This window comes from Grampus griseus (assembly GCF_964374135.1).
Source record: "Grampus griseus genome assembly, chromosome: 2".
Lineage (NCBI taxonomy): Eukaryota > Metazoa > Chordata > Mammalia > Artiodactyla > Delphinidae > Grampus > Grampus griseus.
This window is the reverse complement of record NC_139018.1, coordinates 10,430,659-10,452,982: the sequence shown is the minus strand read 5'-3', so window position 1 is coordinate 10,452,982 and position 22,324 is coordinate 10,430,659. Positions and strand designations below refer to the sequence as shown.

Below are 22,324 nucleotides of genomic sequence, written 5' to 3'. Positions count from 1 at the left end.
ACAATTGACTTATATATTGTCCTTGTATCCTGCCACACTGACTTATCAGTTCTACTAGCTATTTTGTACATTACAGTTTAACCTATTCCTTTCCAATCTGTAAGTCTTTTGTTTCTTTTTATTGCCTATTACACTGGCTCAAACCTTTAACACAATGTTGAGTAGAAATAGTAATGGTGAACGTTCTTGCCTTGTTCGTGATTAGGGAGAAAGCATTCACTCTTTCACGTTTAAGTATGATGTTAGCTGTAAGTTTTTCATAGATGCCCTTTATCTTGTTGAAGAAGTTCCCCTCTATTTCTAGTTTGTTGATAGTTTTAAATCATGAATGAATGTTGGATTTGTCAGATTTCTGCATCTATTGATATGTTCATATGTGTTTTAAAAAAATTTTGTCACATTGATCTTTAAAAAATAAACTTTTTATTTGGAGATAATTATAGATTTCTAGACAGTTGTAAGAAATAATACAGAGATAGCCATGTACCCTTTATCCAGTTTCCCCCTCGTATGGTCAGGCCAGGCCACATGGCTGTTCTCTTGCTCTTTGTACATCCCCCGCCCAACCAGTCCCTGCTTCACCTACACCCTACTCACATGACCCTGCTTCCCCCTGCCCCAGCTGTGATTGTTCTAATCCTTAAGCCAGAATGGCTCCACCCCCTAGTTTTAATAAAGGGAAACATCTGCCCTTGTGATGGTAGTTAACCTGAGGGGCTGTGAGGGACTTGCCCCAGCTGCTGGTTTCCTTGGTAACTGATGAGCCAACCTGACATCAATTTCCCCTATAACTGGTACCCTCCTTCTCCCCGGAGTAGCGAAGATTGCTGCCATGCCCTGCCTGCCATCTGCTGTATGTGGTGGGGTGTTGCTCCATGACCGTTTGTTTCGGATGTGTAAGATCCCTTATCCAGTAAATCATTGATGTCTCTGTCGCTGTCTCTGGCTTTTCTTCTGTCTTGAGGCTGGGCAACTACAAGGCTTGTGGGCCTGTGGGGTGCAGCCCAACACTCCTATAATAACATTTAAAAAACTATAATATGATACATAACCAGAATATGGACATTGATACAATCAAGATAGGTAGGCTTTCCATCACCCCAGGATCCCTCATGTTAAACTTAAGTAGTCATGTCTTTTTCCCTCCTGCCCCACACCCATCCTCTGGAAATCACTTAATCTGTTTTCCATTTGTATAATTTTGTCATTTCAAGAATGTTATATAAATGGAATCATACAGTATGTAACCTTTTGGGGTTGGCTAATGTTTCACTCAGCATAATTCTCTAGAGATTCATCAGGTTGTTGCATCTGTCAATATTTTGTTCCTCTTCATTGCTGGGTAGCATTCTGTGGTATGTATGGACTGCAGTTTGTTTAACCATTCACCCATTTAAGGACTTATAGGTTGTTTACAGTTTTTGGTTCAAATAAAGCTGCTCTAAACATTCATCCACAGGTTTTTGTGTGAACGTAAGTTTTCATTTCTTTGGGATAAATGCCCAAGAGTACAATTGCTGGTTGCATGTTTAGTTTTCTAAGAAATTGCCGACGTTTTTCTAGAGTGGCTGTACCAGTTTGCATTTCCACCATCGATGAATGAGTGATTTAGTTTCTTTGCATTTGGTGGTGGAATTATTTTTTGTTTCATTTTTTATCCTGATAAGTATATAGTGATATTTCACTGTGGTTTGACTTTATATTTACCTTATAGTTAACAATGTTAAACATCTTTTTCGTGTGCTTATTTACAGTCAATAAAAAGTCTCTTCATTCCTTTTGCCCATTTTCTAATTGGATTGTGTGCTTTTTTACTGCTGAGTTTGAGAGTTTTTTTTTTATATTCTAGATACTTCACCTTTGTTAGACATGTAGTTTGCAAATATTTCTCCTCCTCTATGGCTTGCTTGTCTTTTCATCCTCTTAACAAAGTCTTTCACAGTGCAAAAGTTTTTAATTTTGATGAAGTCCAATTTATCAGTTTTTCCTTTTATTGATCCTGCTTTTGGTGTCAAGTTTAAGAACTCTTTGCCTAACCCTAGATTTAGATTTTCTCCTATGTTTTTAAAAAATTATATAGTTTTACATTTTATAGAATCATTTTGAGTTAACGTGAGAATTAGGTCAAGGGTTTTTTTGGTTTTGGTTTTTTTTTTTTGGAGGTTTTTTTTTGCCTATGGGTGTCCTGTTGCTCTAGCACCACTTGCTGAAAAGGCTGTCTTTGCTCCACTGAATTGCTTTTGAACCTCTGTCAAAAATCAGCTGTGCATGCTTGTGGAGTATACATATTTGTGGAGGTCTATTTCTGGGTTCTCTCTTCTGTGGCATAGATTTATGTGTCTATCTCTCTGCCAGTACCATGCAGTCTTGGTTAATGTAGCTATATAATAAGTCTTAAAATTGAGTAGATAAATTCTTCCCACTTTATTCTTCTTTTTAAAAATTGTTTCACCTATTCTAGTTTTGTTGCTTTTCCATATAAATTTTAGAAAAATATTGTCTACCTCCCCAAAATCTTGTTGGGATTTTGACAGGAATTGTGTTAAACCTGTACACCAATTTGGGAGAATTGACATCTTTATTATGCTGAATTTCCCAATCAATGAGCCTAGTAGGTTTTTCTAATTAATTATGTCTCCTTTGATTTCTTTCATTAACATTGTGTTTTCAGCATATGAGTCCTGTAATTTTGTTAGTATTTCGTTTTTTGAGTGATTGTAAATGATATTGTATTTGTAATTCCAGTGTTCATGTGTTGAATTTTGTCAAATGTTTTTCTGCATTGATATGATCATGTGATATTTTTCTTCTTTAACCTGGTAATATGATGGATTACACTGATTTTGAGTATTGAACTAGCCTTGCATCCCTGGAGTAAATCTCATTTGATCATGGTGTATAATTCTTCCTTTAACGTATTACTATATTTTATTTGCTAATATTCTGTTAAGGATTTTTTTTTTTTTGAAGCCTCCCAGGGCCGCTCCTTGCCGCACACAGCCGGGCTTCCATCCTCCATACATGCAGAGACTGGGAAAACAGTTCTTTTTTAAAAAATTAATTAATTTTTTATTGGGGTATAGTTGTTTTACAATATTGTGTTTCTACTGTACAGTGAAGTGGAGTTCCCTGTGCTATATGGCAGGTTCTCATTAGTTATTTATTTTATACATATTAGTGTATACATGTCAGTCCCAACTCCCAATTCATCCCACCCCCCGCTTCTGCCCTTGGTGTCCATAGGTTTGTTCTTTACATCTGTGTCTGTTTCTGCCTTGCAAACCAATTCATCTGCACCATTTTTCTAGAATTCACATATATGCGTTAATATATGATATTTGTTTTTCTCTTTCTGACTTACTTCACTCTGTGTGACAGAGTAGGTCCATCCAAATCTCTACAAAGGACCAAATTTCATTCCTTCTTATGGCTGAGTAATATTCCATTGTATATATGTACCATATCTTCTTTATCCATTTGTCTGTTGATGGACATTTAGGTTGCTTCCATGACCTGGCTGTTATAAATAGTGCTGCAGTGAACATTGGAGCGCATGTGTCTTTTTGAATTATGGTTTTCTCTGGGTATATGCCCAGTAGTGGGATTGCTGGGTCATATGGTAATTCGATTTTTAGTTTTTTGAGGAACCTCCATACTGTTCTCCATAGTGGCTGTATCAATTTACATTTCCACCAACAGTGCAAGAGGGTTCCCTTTTCTCCACACCCTCTCCAGCATTTGTCGTTTGTAGATTTTCTGATGATGCCCCTTCTAACTGGTGTGAGGTGATACCTCATTGTAGTTTTGATTTGCATTTTTCTAATAATTAGTGATGTTGAGCATCTTTTCATGTGCCTTTTTGGCCATCTGTATGTCTTCTTTAGAGAAATGTCTATTTAGGTCTTCTGCCCATTTTTTTTTTTTAACATCTTTATTGGAGTATAATTGCTTTACAGTGGTGTGTTAATTTCTGCTGTATAACAAAGTGAATCAGCTATACATATACATATATCCCCATACTCCTCCCTCTTGCATCTCCCTCCCACCCTCCCTATCCCACCCCTCTAGGTGGTCACAAAGCACCAAGCTGATCTCCCTGTGCTATGTGGCTGCTTCCCACTAGCTATCTGTTTTACATTTGGTAGTATATATAAGTCCATGCCACTCTCTCACTTCGTCTCAGCTTACCCTTCCCCCTCCCCGTGTCCTCAAGTCCATTCTCTATGTCTGCGTTTTTATTCCTGTCCTGCCCCTAGGTTCTTCATAACCATTTTTTTTTCTTTAGATTCCATATATATGTGTTAGCATATGGTATTTGTCTATCTCTTTCTGACTTACTTCACTCTATATGACAGGACTCTAGGTCCATCCACCTCACTACAAATAACTCAATTTCATTTCTTTTTATGGCTGAGTAATATTCCATTGTATATATGTTCCACATCTTCTTTATCCATTCATCCGATGATGGACACTTAGGTTGCTTCCATGTCCTGGCTATTGTAAATAGAGCTGCAGTGAACGTTGTGGTACATGACTCTTTTTGAATTATGGTTTTCTCAGGGTATATGCCCAGTAGTGGAATTGCTGGGTCGTATGGTAGTTCTTTTTTAGTTTTTTAAGGAACCTCCATACTGTTCTCCATAGTGGCTGTATCAGTTTACATTCCCACTAACAGTGCAAGAGGGTTCCCTTTTCTCCACACCCTCTCCAGCATTTATTGTTTCTAGATTTTTTGATGATGGCCATTCTGACCAGTGTGAGATGATACCTCATTGTAGTTTTGATTTGCGTTTCTCTAATGATTACAGATGTTGAGCATTCTTTCATGTGTCTGTTGGCAATCTGTATATCTTCTTTGGAGAAATGTCTATTTAGGTCTTCTGCCCATTTTTTGATTGTGTTTTTTTTTTCCTTGATATTGAACATTTATTTATTTATTTTTGGCCACGTGGCTTGTGGGATCTTAGTTCCCTGACCGTGAATTGAACCTGCGCTCCCTGCAGTGGAAGCGTGAAGTTCTAACCACTGGACTGCCTGTTAAGCATTTTTTATGCTTAAGCATTTTCCCTGTTAAGAATTTTTGCATATATATTCATGAGGGATATTGTTGTGTGTGTGTTGTTTGTGTATATACACACATATACACATGTATATGTGCATGTATATATGTGTATATATAGATTTTTTTTTTTACTATGTACATATATATGTATATTTTACAATCTTTCCAGGTTTTGTTGTTCGTGTAATAATAGCTTCATAAGTGATTTAGGAAGTGTTCTCTTCTGTTTTCTGGAAGAGATTGTGTAGCATGCTGTTAACTCTTTGTTACATGTTTGGTAGAATTCTTCAGTGAAACTATCTGGGCCTTGAGATTTTTTTCAGGAGTTTTAAAATATGAATTCAGTTTCCTTAATAATTGTAGGATTTTTCAAATGATGTATTTCGTAGAGGGTGAGTTGTGGCAGTTTGTGTTTTTTGAGGAATTGGTCCATTTTGTCTACGTTTTCAATTTTATGTGTGTAGAATTATTCACAGCATTCTCTTATTATCCTTTCGATGTCTGCAGGGGCTATAGTGATATCTCCTGTTTCAATCCTGATATTGGTAATTTGTGTCTTCTCTCATTTTTACTCTGTCAGTCTTGCTAAAAGTTAGTCAATTTTATTGATCCTTTAAAACAACCGGGTGTTTGTTTCATTTATTTTTTTCTATCGTTTTCTGTTTTTATTTCATTAATTTCTGCTCTTTATTATCTCCTTCCTCTGCTTGCATTGTGACTAATTTGTTCTTCTAGCTCTCGAGGTGGAAAGTTAAATTAATGATTTGAGATTTTTTCCTCTTCCCTTTCATAAATGTATGCATTTATTGTTATAAATTTCTCTCTCTGAAATGCTTCAGCTGTGTTCCAGAAAGTTTTATAATTTTGTGTTTCATTTTCACTCAATTCAATGTATTTTAAAATTTTTTCCTCTTTGACCCATTTATTATGTAAAAGTATGTTATTTCATTTCCAAGAATTTAGAGAGCTTTCTGTTATCTTTTTATTATTGATTGCTAGTTTGATTCCACTGTGGTCAGAGAAAACTCTTTGTATGATTTGTTGAGGACTTTTTTATGGCCCAGGATGTTGTTTTTCATGGTATATATTCTTTGGGAACTTGAGAAGAATGTGTATTCTACTGTTGTTGGATGGAGTATTCTATAAATGTTAATTAGATATTATTGGTTGATGGTGTTGTTGAGTTCTCTATCCTTGATTTTCTGTCTACTTCCATCCGTTGTTGAGAGAGGGGTGTGGAAGTCTCCACCTACCTGTGTATTTGTCTAGACAACTTCTCCTTTTAGTACTGTCAGGTTTTTTTTGTTTTTGTTTTTTGCAGTTGTATTTGGTGTATACACATTCAGAATTGCTATGTCTTCTCGGTGGACTTCCTCTTTTATCATTATATAATGTCCTTGTCTGTCTCTGGTGATTTTCTTTACAATGAGGTCCACTTTATCTGACATTAATATGGTCACAGGTGCTTTCTTTTGATTTGTATTTCTGTGATATATCATTTTCTGTCCTTTACTTTCAACCTGCTGATACTGTTGTATTTGAAATTAGTTTCTTATGGCTGCATTCAGTTGAGTAATATTCTTTAATCCACTCTGCCAGTCCCTGTCTTTTAATTGATGTAGTTAGATTTTTAACTTTAATGTAACTATTGATATTTAGGGTCTTAAATCTGCCATTTAATTTTTTGTTTTCTGCTTTTTTCCCCATGAAATATTTTGTCTTCACATCTATGAGGTATTAGTGATCATATTTTTTAACTAATTGCAAAGTTAGTGAATAAAAAATTCGGTGAATGAAATTCACTGAATTCATATTAAATATTCCTGACATCAGTTCATGCAGTGAGCTATCCATTCATCCATCCTTTTAAGAGACATTTACTAAACCTCTACTTCAGGCCAGTCATTGTCATATGAGACATTACTTTTTCAGATATTTCTCTTCTCTTTTAGTTCTTTAGTAGTGTATTTGTTTCCTGTGGTGCTGCAGTAAATTACCACAAACTGGATGGCTTAAAACAATAGAAATGTATTCTGTCACAGTTCTGGAAGTCAAAAGTCTGAAATCAGTATCAACTGAGTCGAAATCAAGGCATCAGCAGGGTCTAGGGGAGAATCTGTTTGTCTCTTTCAGCTTCTGGTGGTTGTCAGCATTCTCTGGCTGTGGCAGCATCACTCCAGTCTCTGCTTTGTGGTCAAATTGCCTCCTGTTCTGTCTTTTCCCCTGGATGTCTCTTTTAAGGGCACTTGTTATTGGGTTTATAGCCTACTGGGGTAATCCATGATGATCTCTTTATCTCAAGATCCTTTTTTAAAAAAATTTTATTATTTTTTTATACAGCAGGTTCTTATTAGTCATCCATTTTATACATATTAGCGTACACATGTCAATCCCAATCTCCCAATTCATCACCCCACCACCCCACCCCCCTTCCGCTTTCCCCCCTTGGTGTCCATACGTTTGTTCTCTACATCTGTGTCTCTATTTCTGCCTTGCAAACTGGTTCATCTGTACCATTTTTCTAGGTTCCACATATATGCATTAATATACGATATTTGTTTTTCTCTTTCTGACTTCCTTCACTCTGTATGACAGTCTCTAGGTCCATCTACACCTCTACAAATGACCCAATTTTGTTACTTTTTATGGCTGAGTAATATTCCATTGTATATATGTGCCACATCTTCTTTATCCATTCATCTGTCGATGGGCATTTAGGTTGCTTCCATGTCCTGGCTATTGTAAATAGTGCTGCAGCGAACATTGGGGTGCATGTGTCTTTTTGAATTGTGGTTTTCTCTGGGTATGTGCCCAGTATCAATTTACATTCCCACCAACAGTGCAAGAGGGTTCCCTTTTCTCCACACCCTCTCCAGCATTTACTGTTTGTAGATTTTCTGATGATGTCCATTCTAACAGTGTGAGGTGATACCTCATTCTAGTTTTGATTTACATTTCTCTTTAAGATCCTTTTTCAAATTAAGATAATATTCACAATTTCCAGGATTAGGGTGTAGCCATGTTTTTTGGGGGGGCCACCATTCAATCCACTACAAGTAGTACCTTATATGCAGTTTTAATTTCCCTCTTTTGATCTTCTCCTCACCTTGGCATGGGTCTCCTGTTTCCCTCCCTTCTCTTTTCCCTCTTGATTTTGTCTTTTAAAGTATTCACTTAGAGAGTGATGAGAATAGTGGAATGATTGTGCTGACCTGTATTTCACAGCCTACCATACTGCAGCAGGGAAAAAGCCTTTTTTCACAGCAGGGCAGCTTCATTTAATCAGAATATGCTGCTTATTAACAGAACTTATAAAACTCTGAAGCAGGTAAATATAATACTTTAAAAATTCTTTAAAAAACCATGTTAAGGTCTTATATACCTATAATAAATAATTCCATTTGAAGAGTTAAGTAAAAATAATTTTAGTTAAGGTAAATAAATATTACGGCATCAGTAATTAACATTTAAATTGGTATCAGTTAAGGGTAGGTGGAATTCCCCTCTGAGGCAGTGCCGCATTTACTAGCATCTTTTATATATATTTCAAGTACTTGCACCACTTACGTTGGTTAGCTTATGTTTTAAAACAAATAATTTGTTTGCATGGAAGTGGTTTTTTGGAAGAATCAGAACACTTTTTCTGAGGTTTTTAGGCCACTAGAGTATCACAGATTATTTTAGTAAAACCTTAGTGACCTAATGAATATTCTGTCAAAAAGGTACCATATAAATATACCCTACTGACTTTTAAGAATATAGACTATATCGTTAAGTTTCTGGCGACTCAATCTAGTGCAATAGGTAGTTCCATTGTCCTAGAAGAAAGTTGTATGATTCTGCTGTAGTTGATTTTGTTGCTGTCCCTGCTGTTGTTATGATTATTAATATTTTACCATAATGAAACTTATCATTTATATTTTTATAAAGTATGGCAAACTGGCAGGTCACAAGAAAAAATAAGGTAGAATTTTAAAGTAACTAGTAATGGTCTCAAAATTTTTAGACTTCGGCAAGATGTGTGTGTAGATAGAGAATCTTGTTTTAGCATAAGCATAATTAATATCTTCATGCCTTTGTTATAAGATTGACTTAAAAAGCCAGAAATTTCAGTTCTGGCTTTATTTGTATATCTAGGTGATGTGTTTAAAGTTTAAAACTGTCAGAAGTCTGAGTGTTCGTTATTAAAAAGCAGTTGTTTTGAAGTTAATTCCTGCTTTTTATAATGTAAATTATAATTACAAATTTTAAATTTGTGTTTTCTTTGTAAGTGCTGGTCAAGATATCCAAGGAACAAGCGTGATTGCAAATCTTCCATTTCTGATGCGACAGAACCCTGCTGAGACACTTCGGAGAATCTTGCCAAAAGTCAGAGTAAGTTGCTGTGAAATAAGATTTGAATTCACCGTTTTTTTCCCAGTAGTACATTGTCATTGTCAGGAGAAATTTTCAGAGCTTTTGATGGCTGATCTTTTGTACCTAATCCTTGAGTGGAGGAAGTATTATGATAAACATTTTGAATTATGTTGAAAATATTTAAGGAAATTAGCTGATGGAAATGGAGAAATCTAGATCTTAAACTGTAAAGATTTCGTTAATCATTTTCTCAGTAGAGACATTATAATGTTTTCAGTAGCTCAAAAAAATATTAATCTTATAAAATCATAGCTATCTTATTTGGTATTCTGTTGACTTAAATATGTATTAATAGTATTTCTAGAACATTTATAATATAGTTTAACTGATAGTCCTAATAATCACCGTGGTGCCTGCTAAAGATTGAATTGTGGCCATTGCAGTTTTAGTTTTATATTTAATTGCTTCCTAAATTCCTTCGGAATTAGTTTTTCTGCCATAAACAAAATATTTGATCTACTAGAACTTTCTTTTCTCTGACTATTTAATATTTACTCATTATTAATATATAATATTAAATATTTAATACATGCTATTTATTATTTATTTGTACCATATGCAAAGTGCTGTTCTTTATTAGAACTTGAATGAACAGAACAGATGACGTCTTTGTGTCTTCAGGGAGCTTACAATACTACTGGGGTCAGGGAGGTTACCTACTAACGGGGATTCTGTTTGCTAATAGTGAGTTTTGTAGACTTTGCTTTGGCTTTCTGTTTGGTTTAACTTTTTTATAATTTTTAAATTAATTTATATGTGTTTAAAATACTGTAATTATTAGTGTGTCCTTGGGTTTTATTTTTAGGCATATATGGCATGTTTCCAGTGACGTAGATCAGGGATATACCACGTTATTTTTATAAGATGTCCACATTTCTATGCAGGCGATACGGATTTTTTTTTTTTTTTTTTTTACTGATTACAGTGGTGAATTGAGAAGATGTTTATTTTAGTATCACGTGTGATTCAAAAGTGAATGAAGCTTTTTCATGTCTGTTTTTCCCAAATCATTCCATAATTTCAATGGAATTAAGTCTACACAGTCTAGGTTTAATTTCACATTCAACTGAAGCGATATTAACTGACCTAAGCTTGTTAGCATGTCACCTGGGAGTACCAGTTAAACAGTAGTAGAAGGGAACAGGTGATTAGGTCGTCTTAACTAAGGAGTTATTGTACATAAGCAAATGAAATTTAAAGCTAAAAATACTGAGCACGATGTACACTCTGTGTTGAGCAGGCTAAATCCAGACCCCAGGCCGCATACTGCAAGTTAAAAGTTTCATAAAGCAAGAGTAAAAGATGAAGGGTAGACAGTAGTGAGCTTTAGGTGGTCTCTACCTTATTTTGAAAAAAATCCTTTGCTAATGAGTTCACAATAAAGTTAACTAAATAATAACTCCTGAGAAATCTTGATCTCATGGGAATGTGTAAAGGATATTATATACTCACATATAGAGCATATTTATACAAAGAACCAAATGTCTCTGCAGAAACTATATAACTGAGTTAGAGAGGGCAAGATTTTATTAAGCTTTTAAAGTTATTAAGTTTAATTCATAATGCAGAAGATTAACTGAAGAAAGGGTTGTAAAGAAAATGTATACTAATGAATATATACTAAGAAAATGTTAGTAGCAGCTATTTGTGTAGGATTCTCATTTATTTTGCCCTGTACTAAAAAAGGTAGAAAACAGCCCCAGATTAGATTCTATATCAGGAAGACATAAAGACTATGGAAAACAATTAAAGAACAAGCATAGGAGAGTATTTAATTGTGTGATTCTGATTTATGTAAAAATGCTGAAGAATTAAGCAAATGGGAAACACTTCTTTATGGGGGCAATAATAATGACTTTTATAGAGGGTTTAATACAAAATGTAGGCAGCTAAACATTTAAGCAATCCCACATCAAATTCTAAAACCTATGAGCAAATCATTTAAAATCATAGTATTCAGATACTATTAAGACTTGTTGGTACTCACAGAACCTTCTTTTATTCTGCCTTGCTTCTGTGAGTGGTTACTTCCAACTGATAAAGGTATGACAAAAATTGCACATAGCCACTTTATTCACTCTTGCCATGGCCATAATTTCTTAGCTAATTTTATAAAAAAAGCAATCTTGTGTCTCAAAATGAGCATTTAGTGATAACGGCCTTCTCATTCATTCATTCATAAAAATTTACTGAGTACCTCCCGTGTGCCAGGTTCTAAGCACTGAGAAAACAGAGGTGAACAAAACAGAGAACTCACCCCCAAGGACGTTTCCAGAGGGGGAAACAGACACTAAACAAGTGAGTGAGTGTAAAGAACAGGATCAAGTAAGGGGGCCATTGGGAGAGTTGGGAAAGTGGGAGGACACTGACTATGCTTTGGGAGGTTAAGGACAAGGACACATCTTTGAGGAACTGAAAACTGAAGGGATAGGAGGAAACAGCCATTTGAGTAGTCAGGAATGAGTGGTCCAGGCAGAAAGAGCAGGAAGAGTTTGGTGGAACTGCGAGAGGTAAGCGTGGTTGGAGTCCAGTGGGTGGGGGTGGGTTGTGAATCGAAGAGAGGACAGTGACGGAGCATATGCAAGTGTTGCTCTTTCCTAGGACAGTGGAGAGCCACTGAAGACTTTAAGCAGGGCGGTGACTTATCTCACGGACATGCTACAATGATCATTTGCTAATTGTGTGGAGGGTGGATTGGAGCAGGAGTTGGGAAGCTGCAGCATGAGGGCGGCTAATTAGGACAATAGAGTGGTGGATACATCCAAGATGCATTTATTGGGAGAGAATGGACTACATAATGGATCAGATGTGGAAAGCGAGGGATGACTTCCAGATTATTTCTGGCTTGAGCTTCCGTATGGTTCTGCTGGTTTTGAGTGTCTGGGTTGATAATTTATTAAATCGATGGGGAAAAATAGTTTGAATACGCTCCAGTGCTAACCTTCAGTGAATGGCTTATTTTTAGAGACTTTAAAGACATGAATAATAATTATTTTATGTAAGAAGTTAATCATTGCCCAGATTCTTTTCATATTTATAACAGTAGTATAAGCCACTTTTAGAACTCCTGCTGTACCTTCTCTTTACCTTAAGGAACATCAGATAAAGTGATGGAGATATTTCTGGGCTTATGTATTATAAAAATTCACCAAACAAAATGTTTTTGATTCTGTTTTTGTGGTTTTTTTAATTTGTATTTTATCTTTACAATAATGAATTGACTGAAAAATGGTTTAAAAAATAGGTTGCTATTTTCACTGTTTTAGAGATGAAGGAATTTAAGGTTAAAAATAAAGTGGCAGAAAGAGAGGCAGGATTAGAACTGAGCTAACCCACAGTATTTCTTCAGTTTACTTTCTAAGTTATATCTAAGTGGATGACGAAGGATAGTGCAGTTAGATCACTCATCTCAAGGTTAATTTAAATAAGAGTCCAGAAAGGAAATATTTTGACCTCCAATTTAAATTCTCTATCTAATTCTAGATATGAGACACTTCTGAATATACAGTTGACTCTTGAACAGCACGGGTTTGAACTGGTTGGGCCCATCTATGCTTGGACTTTTTCAATACACATGTACCATTGTACTGCACGATCAGAAGTTGGTTAAATCTGTGGTTACGGAACCTGGGATATGGAGGGAGGGCCGACTGTAAAGTTATATGTGGATTTCCCACTGCGTGGAGGGTTGACTCCCCTAAACTGCATTGTTCAAGGAACAACTGTAGTAGTTGTATCTATTTTATATGATTTAATCCTAGGGTATCTTTTGAAAAAGAAAACAGGTTTTTTCTGTGGTCTTTATTGATTAAGTTTGAATTCTTTCCACAATATATTAAGTTGAATTAATATTGGATGTTAGATTTGACTTGAACTTCTGGTTGTCTAGAAATGAAAGAATTTGTTTTGTCAGGATAAATTTCTAAAGTACTGTCGTCCTTTATAAAATGTGAAATAATAATGATATAATTAACCATGTAATATCAGTGACTCCTTTATAAATGAAGTGCAAAAAAAAAGTCTCTACCTGTTGAGTTATTGAATGCTGTTATTGTTTTTTCACTTATTTTGGGAACCAAAATAAGGCGTAAAATTGTCTATTAAAAAATGTGCAACGTCAGGAAGAGATAAAAATAACTGCAGGTCATTTATTGAGGTCTTACAATGTGTCAGGCACTGTACTCTGTCAAACATTTTACACATTTTTATCTCTTTGAATGCTCATGGCAGTTCTGTAAGGGTCACTTGATTGAGGAAGAAGCAACTTAGGTGAGTAACTTGCCCAAAGTCACGGTGCTAGCAAGCGGTATAATTAGGTTTGAATAGGGAGTCTGATTCCTGGGCCTCTTAACTGCTATACAACCTCTTCATTAGCTCATCGTGACTGCAACAAATATGTAATATATAATTTTAGTTCCTCAGCCTGAGTCATCTCTCTTGTGGCTATTGCAAGAGGCCTCCTTACTGGACCTGTTGCTTCCCCTTTGCTCCCTGGAGCCCATTCAGCCAGAGAGATCGTTCATTTATTTATTTATTTAGCATCAATTTACGCATTACTGAGATGAATAAAATTGTATATATTTAACGCGTACAGTGTGATGATTTAATATGTGTATACATCGTGAAATGCTTACCCCAATCAAATTAATTAATACCTCCATCATCTCACATAGTTAATTTTTTTCTTCAGTGAGATCTCTTAAAGATCTTTCAGAGAGATCAGTCTTATCTTTTCTTCTTGAATGAAAACTACTAAAGTGGTGTGGTAGGCAGAACAGTGGCCTCCCAAAGATATCAGGTCCTAATCCCTGGAACCTGTAAATGTTACCTTATTTAGAAAAAGAGGTTTTGTGGATGTGGTTAAGGATCTTGAGACAGGGAGATTATCCCGGATTATCTGGGTGGGCCCTAAATGCCATCAGATGTATCCCTATAAGAGGAAAGCTGAGGGAGATTTGACCCAGACATGGAGGAGAAGGCAGTGTGAAGGCAGAGACAGAGATTGCCGTGATGAGGCCACCAGCCAAGGAATGCCAGCAACTACCAGAAGCTGGAAGAGGCAAGTAACTGATTCTACCTAGTGCCTCTGGAGGGAGTGTGTCCTTGCCAACACTTTGATTTTGGCTGAGTGATACTGATTTAGGACTAATGGCCTCCAGAACTGTGAGAGAATACATTTCTGTTGTTCTAAGCCACTCAGTTTGTGCTAATTTATTATACCAACCACAGGAAAGTAATACAAGTAACTTCCCATTTCAGATAGAGGAAAACTCCTTACCATGCCCTAAAATGACCCTGACTAGCTTTCTGACCTCATCACCTACCCTTCTTTTCTCTTTCTTCCATAAGGGCAGAAGGCTTGTCAGTCTGATTTATCACTGTATCCCCAGAATCTAGAACAGTGCTTGGCAAAAACAGGCACTCAAAAATAATTTTAAAATGAGCATTGATTGAGCTTGATATTCTGAGACAATAAGTGTCTACCTGAAAGACCAGTGACACTTGATCCACTAATGGCATTTTTGGATGAGAAGTAAAAACAGGATATCAGTGGAGTGATATAATGCTGACTTACGTTTCTAGAGAGACCGTTTTTGGGGGAGGAGTGGGAGAAAGATATATAATAGGGAAAGGATAAAAGAGACATAATTCATCAATATGAAACTTAATCATTTGAGATCAGTAGATGTGGTCTACGAATCTTTTGATTCTGAAAATATTCATTAGTTCTACTTTTATTATATTATGTTTTCCCCAATGTGATTATTTGAGCATTTTATATCTACTGAATAGAGGCAGATTTTTAAAAGTTTATTTTAAAATCTTTATAGATAGCCTTTACTATGTAAATAAATATATTTGTTACTAAAAGCTTTACTTACTTTTGAAGGTCTATTTCAAGTAGCACGGATATGTGAATAACCAATAATAATAATGTGAGGAACCCTTCCTGTGGGCCAGGCCCTGTGCTCAGCGCTTTAGACACATCCTTTTAAACCTCTTATAACAACTCCACACCATGTATTTATTCTCATTTGACAGCTGAGAAAATCTAGGCTTAAAAAATTCAGTGTTTTGACTATGATATTTTGTTGAAGCATACGATTATATAATTTATTCTTACAGTGCACCAAGGAAAAAAGAAATAGTCTTAACTAAAAGAATTAAAGAGCACAAACAGATGATACAAATTGCTTTTTCCTTTGGTTTGCAGTTCAAAAATAAAAGTACCTGTCTTCCTCACTCTAGGTGATGTTTTCTGAGATAAGTTAAGAGTTAAGTTCTGAAAAAAGCACAAGGATTTTGTAAAGGCAACACAGTTATACATAATAAGCAGAACATGATGTTCCAGAACATGATGTTCCAACTCCCTACAGGTCATAAAGGGCCCGCAGTAGAGTAGGACTCTACTGACAGGCTTAGCATTGAAGGACACTCTGATGTGAAGTAAGGTGAAGAAGAAAGTGAAGTTATTCCTATAATGTCAGATTGATGGAGAAAAATCATCAGGGTCAGAATTGACCTTATGAGGAGTTTTTGCAGGATAGGAAGCATAAAATTGTGTAACTTATTCTTCCAGTTCACTAAGAAAAAAAGAAGTAGTATTAACCAAAGGAATTAGAGAGCATGGACAGATGGTATAAAATGACTCTTTCTTCTATGGTTTACAGCTGAAAAATAAAAATACATTGATCACAATGCATTTTGAAAATAATGTCTGTGTTATATCTTTTTATGTATATCCATTTGTGTTTAAGGACAAAATAGAGTAACATCATTAATTATTAGACAATAGTAGTAAATTCAGTGGAAACACTGGCTGCAAATATAGTTTTTTCTGGGCATTTATAAAAAGTTACATAAGCTAATATTCTTAATAGATCTAAAAATATTCCCTTTCAGTAAGCTAAATTCTAGTGGAGACCAGTGTTCTCACATGTGCTTCTTAGTCATTCAATCATGTTATTTTTATCCTGCCTAAGATAAAAATGAGCTGGAACTTCTGAATTTCTTAATTAGAAAATCTTTTATTTCTGTGATAACGGGACCACCGTTATCACAGAAATACTTGAATATTGTTTTCTGACTTTAGGCATTTGGATGATACAAAGGATAATTTATGGATATTTTAATTTACAATCCTTGCAAGACTCTAAAACAAAGAAGATATTCACATACTCCACTGTAATAAAGGTCTGAAATGTTTGATTTAAAACTGTATGGATTAACTAGGCTTTTGGCAGTGTGGTGAAGCGGATAGCCTAGAATATGTTCCCAAATCAGAACATCTAGAAGCTCTAGATAAAGTACCAACAAGCATTCTTTTAAATGTGTGGTTAAGCTTATAAGAGAGTAAGGAATATTCAAGGCTCAGAAGCAAAGCAATCAGTTCCACTTCTACTTAGGATATAGATGTGTGCAAGAAAACATCACTCCCATTCTAACAACAATGGCATGTTCACAAAATTCACATCATCATAACTTTTCTTGAGCCCGTCAGAAGTGGTCACAAAGCAATCAAGTGAACTGTATTCAGAAGAGCTCTCTGAGGAAAGATGGGGCACAGAGACACTGACTTTTGACAAGAGTGTAAGAGGAAGACGTGGCCACCCCAAAGAATTGTTAGAAAAAATCAGCTAAAATTTTGACAAGTTTTTAAAGTTTGATCTGTGGGCTCACATGTCAGTTTGGAATAACTCAGAGCTGCAGACACAAGGGAACTTTGCACTCACTTGTGAGCTCTTTTCCCCAGGCCTGCTTGCCTTGGCCGGGGTAGGAGACTGGAGAGGACCTCCTCTGGTGATGCAGGTATGGTGATGATTGCTGCTGGGGAACAGGGGACACAGCACTGCCCACTTCCTCACAGTGACATGCACGGACATACAGGAAATTTCAGCAGCGGGTTGGGCACTATAAAAGAATCAAATGAAAATCCTAGAAATAAAAAAAGGATGATATCAGAGATGAAGCGTTTCTCCAACAGGGCCAACTGGGGAAAGGATCAGTGAACTTGAAGGTAGAAGTTATCTAAACAAACAAAAAGATAAAAAAGAATGAAAAAATACAAGAGAGCATTCAGTGGCTTTGAGACAGTATAAAGTGGTATAATACACGTGCAATCAAAGTCTCAGAATGTGAGAAGAGAGAACTATTTGCAGAAATAGTGGCCAAGACTTTTTTGAGATTAATCAATGACAACAAGCCAAAGACCCCAGAAGCTCAGAGGACGCCAAGCAAGGTAAATACGCACGCACCGTCCGCCTAGGCACGTCGTGATCAAACTGCTGAAAATGAGGCAAAAGAAACGTTAAATATAGAGGAACAAATGTGAGAATTAAGCAGCCTTATGGTCGGAAAATATGCAGGCCAGGGAGCAGTGGAATGTGTATTAAAAGTACTGCAAGCAAAAGCAACAACAGCAAAAAAGATCAACAAGAAATCTGTACCCAGTGAAAATATCTTTCAAGGATGGAGGCAAAAAACTATTTTGGTTTTAGATAAATAAATCGAAAGAATTCATTGTACTAGACTTACACTATAAGAAATGGTGAGGGAGGTTCTTTAAGGCAGACGTAATATAATACCAGATGGAAATTGGATTTACGTGAAGAAATGCAGAGCTCCAGAAGTGGTAAAAATTAAGGTAAATGTAAATGAAATAATAACAGTTCTACACAGATTCTTCCAGAAAATAGAGGATAAAGTAAGAACTTCACAAGCGATTCTAGGAGGCTAGCATTATCCTGATACCCAAATAAGACATAGACATTACAAAAAAACTATAGATGCCTATCCCTTATGAACTTAGATGCAAACATCTTTTGAAAAACAACAGATCAAATTCAGCAATATAAAAGGGCTAATACATCATGACCAATCAGGGTTTATCACAGTAACTTAGGGTTGGTTTAAAATTCAAAATCTAATCAGTATAAGTCATCATATCAACAAACTAAAACAAAACGAAAAACAAAATCTGATCATCTCAGTAGATTTAGGAAAAGCATTTGACAAAACCCAACATCACTCCTGGAGAAAAACCCCCAAACTTTATCATACTAGGAATAGATAGGAACCTCCTCTGTGAAAAACTTGCAGGTAACATCGTACTTAAAGGTGAAAAACTGAATGTTTTCCCCTAGTATCAGGAACAAGCCAAGAGTGTACACTGCTTACTGCATTTGTTCAACACTGTGCTAGGTATTGTAACCAGTGCAGAAAGGCAACAGAAAGAAGTGAAAGGTATCCACATTTCAGAGAAAGAAATAAGGCTGCCTTTTTCTGTCAGATGACATTGTTATCTATGTAGCAATCTACAAAAGAAAAATATTTAGAACTGCTGAGTATGGAAAGGTTGCAGGATACAAGATAAATGTACGAATAAATTGTATTTCTACACGCTAGCAATAAGCAATTGGAAATTGAAGTTTTTCTTAAACAATTAAAGTATGTAATACTTAGGGATAAATCTGATAAATGTGTTAAGACCTGTATACTGAAAACTATAGAACATTGCTGAGAGAAATAATAAAAGAACGAAGTGAACGGAGATACACCACGTTCATGGATCAGAAGATTCAATATTATTATGTCAGTTCTTCTCAGATAAATCTATATATTTAATGCAAAATAATAATTCCAGCAGGTTAGGGTTTTTTCTGTTGTAGAAAGTAAGTGAATTCTAAAATTCATATGAAAATGCAAAGGACTTAGAATAGCCAAAACAATTTTGAAAAAGAGAAAGGTGGAAAACTTTTATTACCTGATTTTGAGACCTAATATACAGCATAACAATTAAGACTATGAATACTGGTATAAAGACAAATCAGTGGGCGATACGGAGAGATTTTTTAAAAGCCCATAGATATGTTCCCAGTTGATTTTAACACAGGTACAAAGGCAATTCATTGCAGAGAGGATAGTCCTTTCAACAAATAGTGCTGGGTCAGTTGAGAAAAAAGTCCATACTTTGTACCATATACAGAAGTTAACCCCAAATAGATCATAAACCTGAGTGTTAAAAACTAAAATGGTAAAAACTTCTAGAAGAAAACATAAGACTAAATCTTTGTGACCTTGGGTTACACAAAGATTTCTTTATATATATGACACTAAAAGTATGATCCATAGAAGAAAAATTTGATAAATTTGATTTCATGAAAGTGTAAAGCTTTTGCTCTTCAGAAGGCAGTTAAGAGAATGAAAAATAAGTCATGGAATGGGAGAAAATATAAATCACATACGTGATGAAGCATATGTGTTCAGAATACACAAAGAACTCTCAAGACTCAGTAATAAAACAACCCAATTTAAAAAAAGGCAAGACATTTAAACTGATACTTCACCAAAGATTTGTGGATAGCCAATAAACGAAAGATGTTCAGTATCATTAGTCATTAGATAAATGCAAATAAATTTATACACCTGTTAGAGTATATGTACTAAAGAAAACCCTGATAATACTAAGTATAGGCAAGAATGTGGAGCAACTCAAACTCTTATACACTGTTGGTGGAAATGTATCAATAAAATTGTACAACCACTTAGGGAAACAGTTTGGCAGTTTCTCAGAAGTTTAAACATACACCTATTGAATCACTCAACCAGTTCACTTCTAAGGATTAAGAGAAATTAAAGCAAGTGTTTATATAAATACTTGTATATAATTGTAATAGTAATTACAACTGTAATTATTGCAGTAATATCATTGCAACTCTATTTGTAATAGCCAAAACGAAAAATAATCCACATGGCCATCAACAGGTGAATGGATAAACAAATTGTGGTATATCCATATAATATACCACAAACTAATGTTTATGTATTCTGAATCCAAGTCCTTTGTTGGTTATGTATTGAAATATCTTCTTCCACTCTGTGGTTTATCCTAATGTTTTAGATTAATTTTGTAAACAACATGTTTGGGTTCTATTTTTTATCCAATCTGACTCTGTTTTAATTAGAACATTTCATCCATTTACTTTTAATTGCATATATTATCTTACTATTTATTTGTTTTTTCTGTTTGGTGTTCTTTTTTTGTCAATTATTTCCTTTTCTTGAATTAATGAAGTGGTTTTATTACTTTACTTTACGCCCCCTCCCGTTAGCTTGGAACTCACCTTTACTTTTCCTTTGTTAGTGACCTCAGGGATTATAATGAAGACACATTACCGAAGTTTAATGTTCATTGGTATTTTTACCTTCTTTCTGATAATATGAGCTCTTATTTATGTGTTATTGTTGTCAGATATTTCAATTATTTATGTATTTCAAGACTCACAGTTATTACTGTTTTATATAATCAATATTTATTTAGATTTACCCACATATTTGTCATTTTTTGTTGCCTGTAGTGTTTCCATTTGGAATCATTTTTCTTCTGCCTGAAGAAAAATACCCCTTAGTATTTCCTTTAGTACAAATCTGCTAGTGACAAATTCTGTTTTTCTTTTTTGGCCTGAAAATGTATTTCACATTCAGTTTTTTAAATTAATTTTTTATTGTAATGCAGTTGATTTACAGTGTTGTGTTAGTTTCTGCTATACAGAAACTATATACATATACATATATCCACTCTTTTTTAGATTCTATTTGCATATAGGTCATTACAGAATATTGAATAGAGTTCCATGTGCTATACTGTAGATTCTTATTACTTACCTATTTTATATATAGTAGTGTGTATATTTCAATCCCAATTTATCCCTTTCCCCGTTGGTAACCATAAATTTGTTTCCTACATCTGTGACTCAATTTCTGTTTTGTAAATGGGTTCATTTGTACCATTTTTCTAGATTCCACATATAAGCAATATCATATGATATTTGCCTTTCTCTGTCTGACTTACTTCACTCAGTGTGACAATCTCTAGGTCCATGCATGTCACTGCAAATGGCATTATTTTGTTCTTTTTATGGCTGAGTAATATTCCATTGTATATGTGTACCACATCTTCTTTATCCATTCCTCTGTCGATGGGCATTTAGGTTGCTTCCATGACCTGGCTATTGTAAATAGTGCTGCAATGAACATTGAGGTGCATGTATCCTTTCAAATTATGGTTTTCTTCAGATATATGCCCAGGAGTGGGATTGCTGGATCATGTGGTAGCTCTATTTTTAGTTTTTTAAGGAATTTCCATACTGTTCTCCATAGTGGCAGTACTGATTTACCTTCCCACCAATGGTGTAGGAGGGTTCTCTTTTCTCCACACCCTCTCCAGCATTTATTGTTTACAGATTTTTTGATGATGGCCATTCTGACCGGTGTGAGGTGATACCTCATTGTAGTTTTGATTTGCATTTCTCTAATAATTAGTGATGTTGAGCATGTCTTCTTGTGCCTCTTGGCCATCTGTATGTCTTCTTTGAAGAAATGTCTCTTTAGATCTTCCACTCATTTGTTGATTGGGCTGTTTGTAAATAGATGTTTTATGAACAGGATTTTGGCCTATCTATATGGAGATTTCTTTCTAGCACATGTATGGCTTCTTGAATCTGTGGCTTAATTTGTCAGATTTGGAAAATTCTCGGACATTATCTTTTAAAATAATGCTCTGCTTAATCTTTTCTCTCCTTTGAGGACTCCAATTTCACATATATTTGACCTTTTAATAGTATCTTCTATGTCCTTTATCTTCTTTTCCATCCTTTTCTCTTTGTGATTCATTCTGAGTGTTATCTTGGCCCATGTTTCAGTTCACTAATTCATCTGTGTCTAAGTTGCTTTTGATTATTGTATTTTTCTGGTCTGGAATTTCTGTTTAGCTCTTGAAAAAATCCGCCATATCCTTTTTAAAAAGTATCTGATTTTTCTGTCAAAATTCTCAATTGTATCTTT

The 22,324-nt window shown here is 35.2% G+C and overlaps 1 protein-coding gene across 2 annotated transcripts in view; it reads left to right on the top strand.

Moving 5' to 3' along the window:
• Positions 1 to 22,324, top strand: part of PPP4R4 (protein phosphatase 4 regulatory subunit 4) — a gene marked incomplete at its 5' end in the record, with an annotated part of 118,879 nt that overhangs the window by 32,182 nt on the left and 64,373 nt on the right. For both annotated transcript variants that reach the window (XM_082648798.1, XM_082648797.1), the window contains one exon: positions 9,337 to 9,439. In XM_082648798.1, coding sequence (XP_082504924.1) covers positions 9,337 to 9,439 — 103 coding nt within the window. The remainder of the gene's footprint in view (positions 1 to 9,336; positions 9,440 to 22,324) is intronic.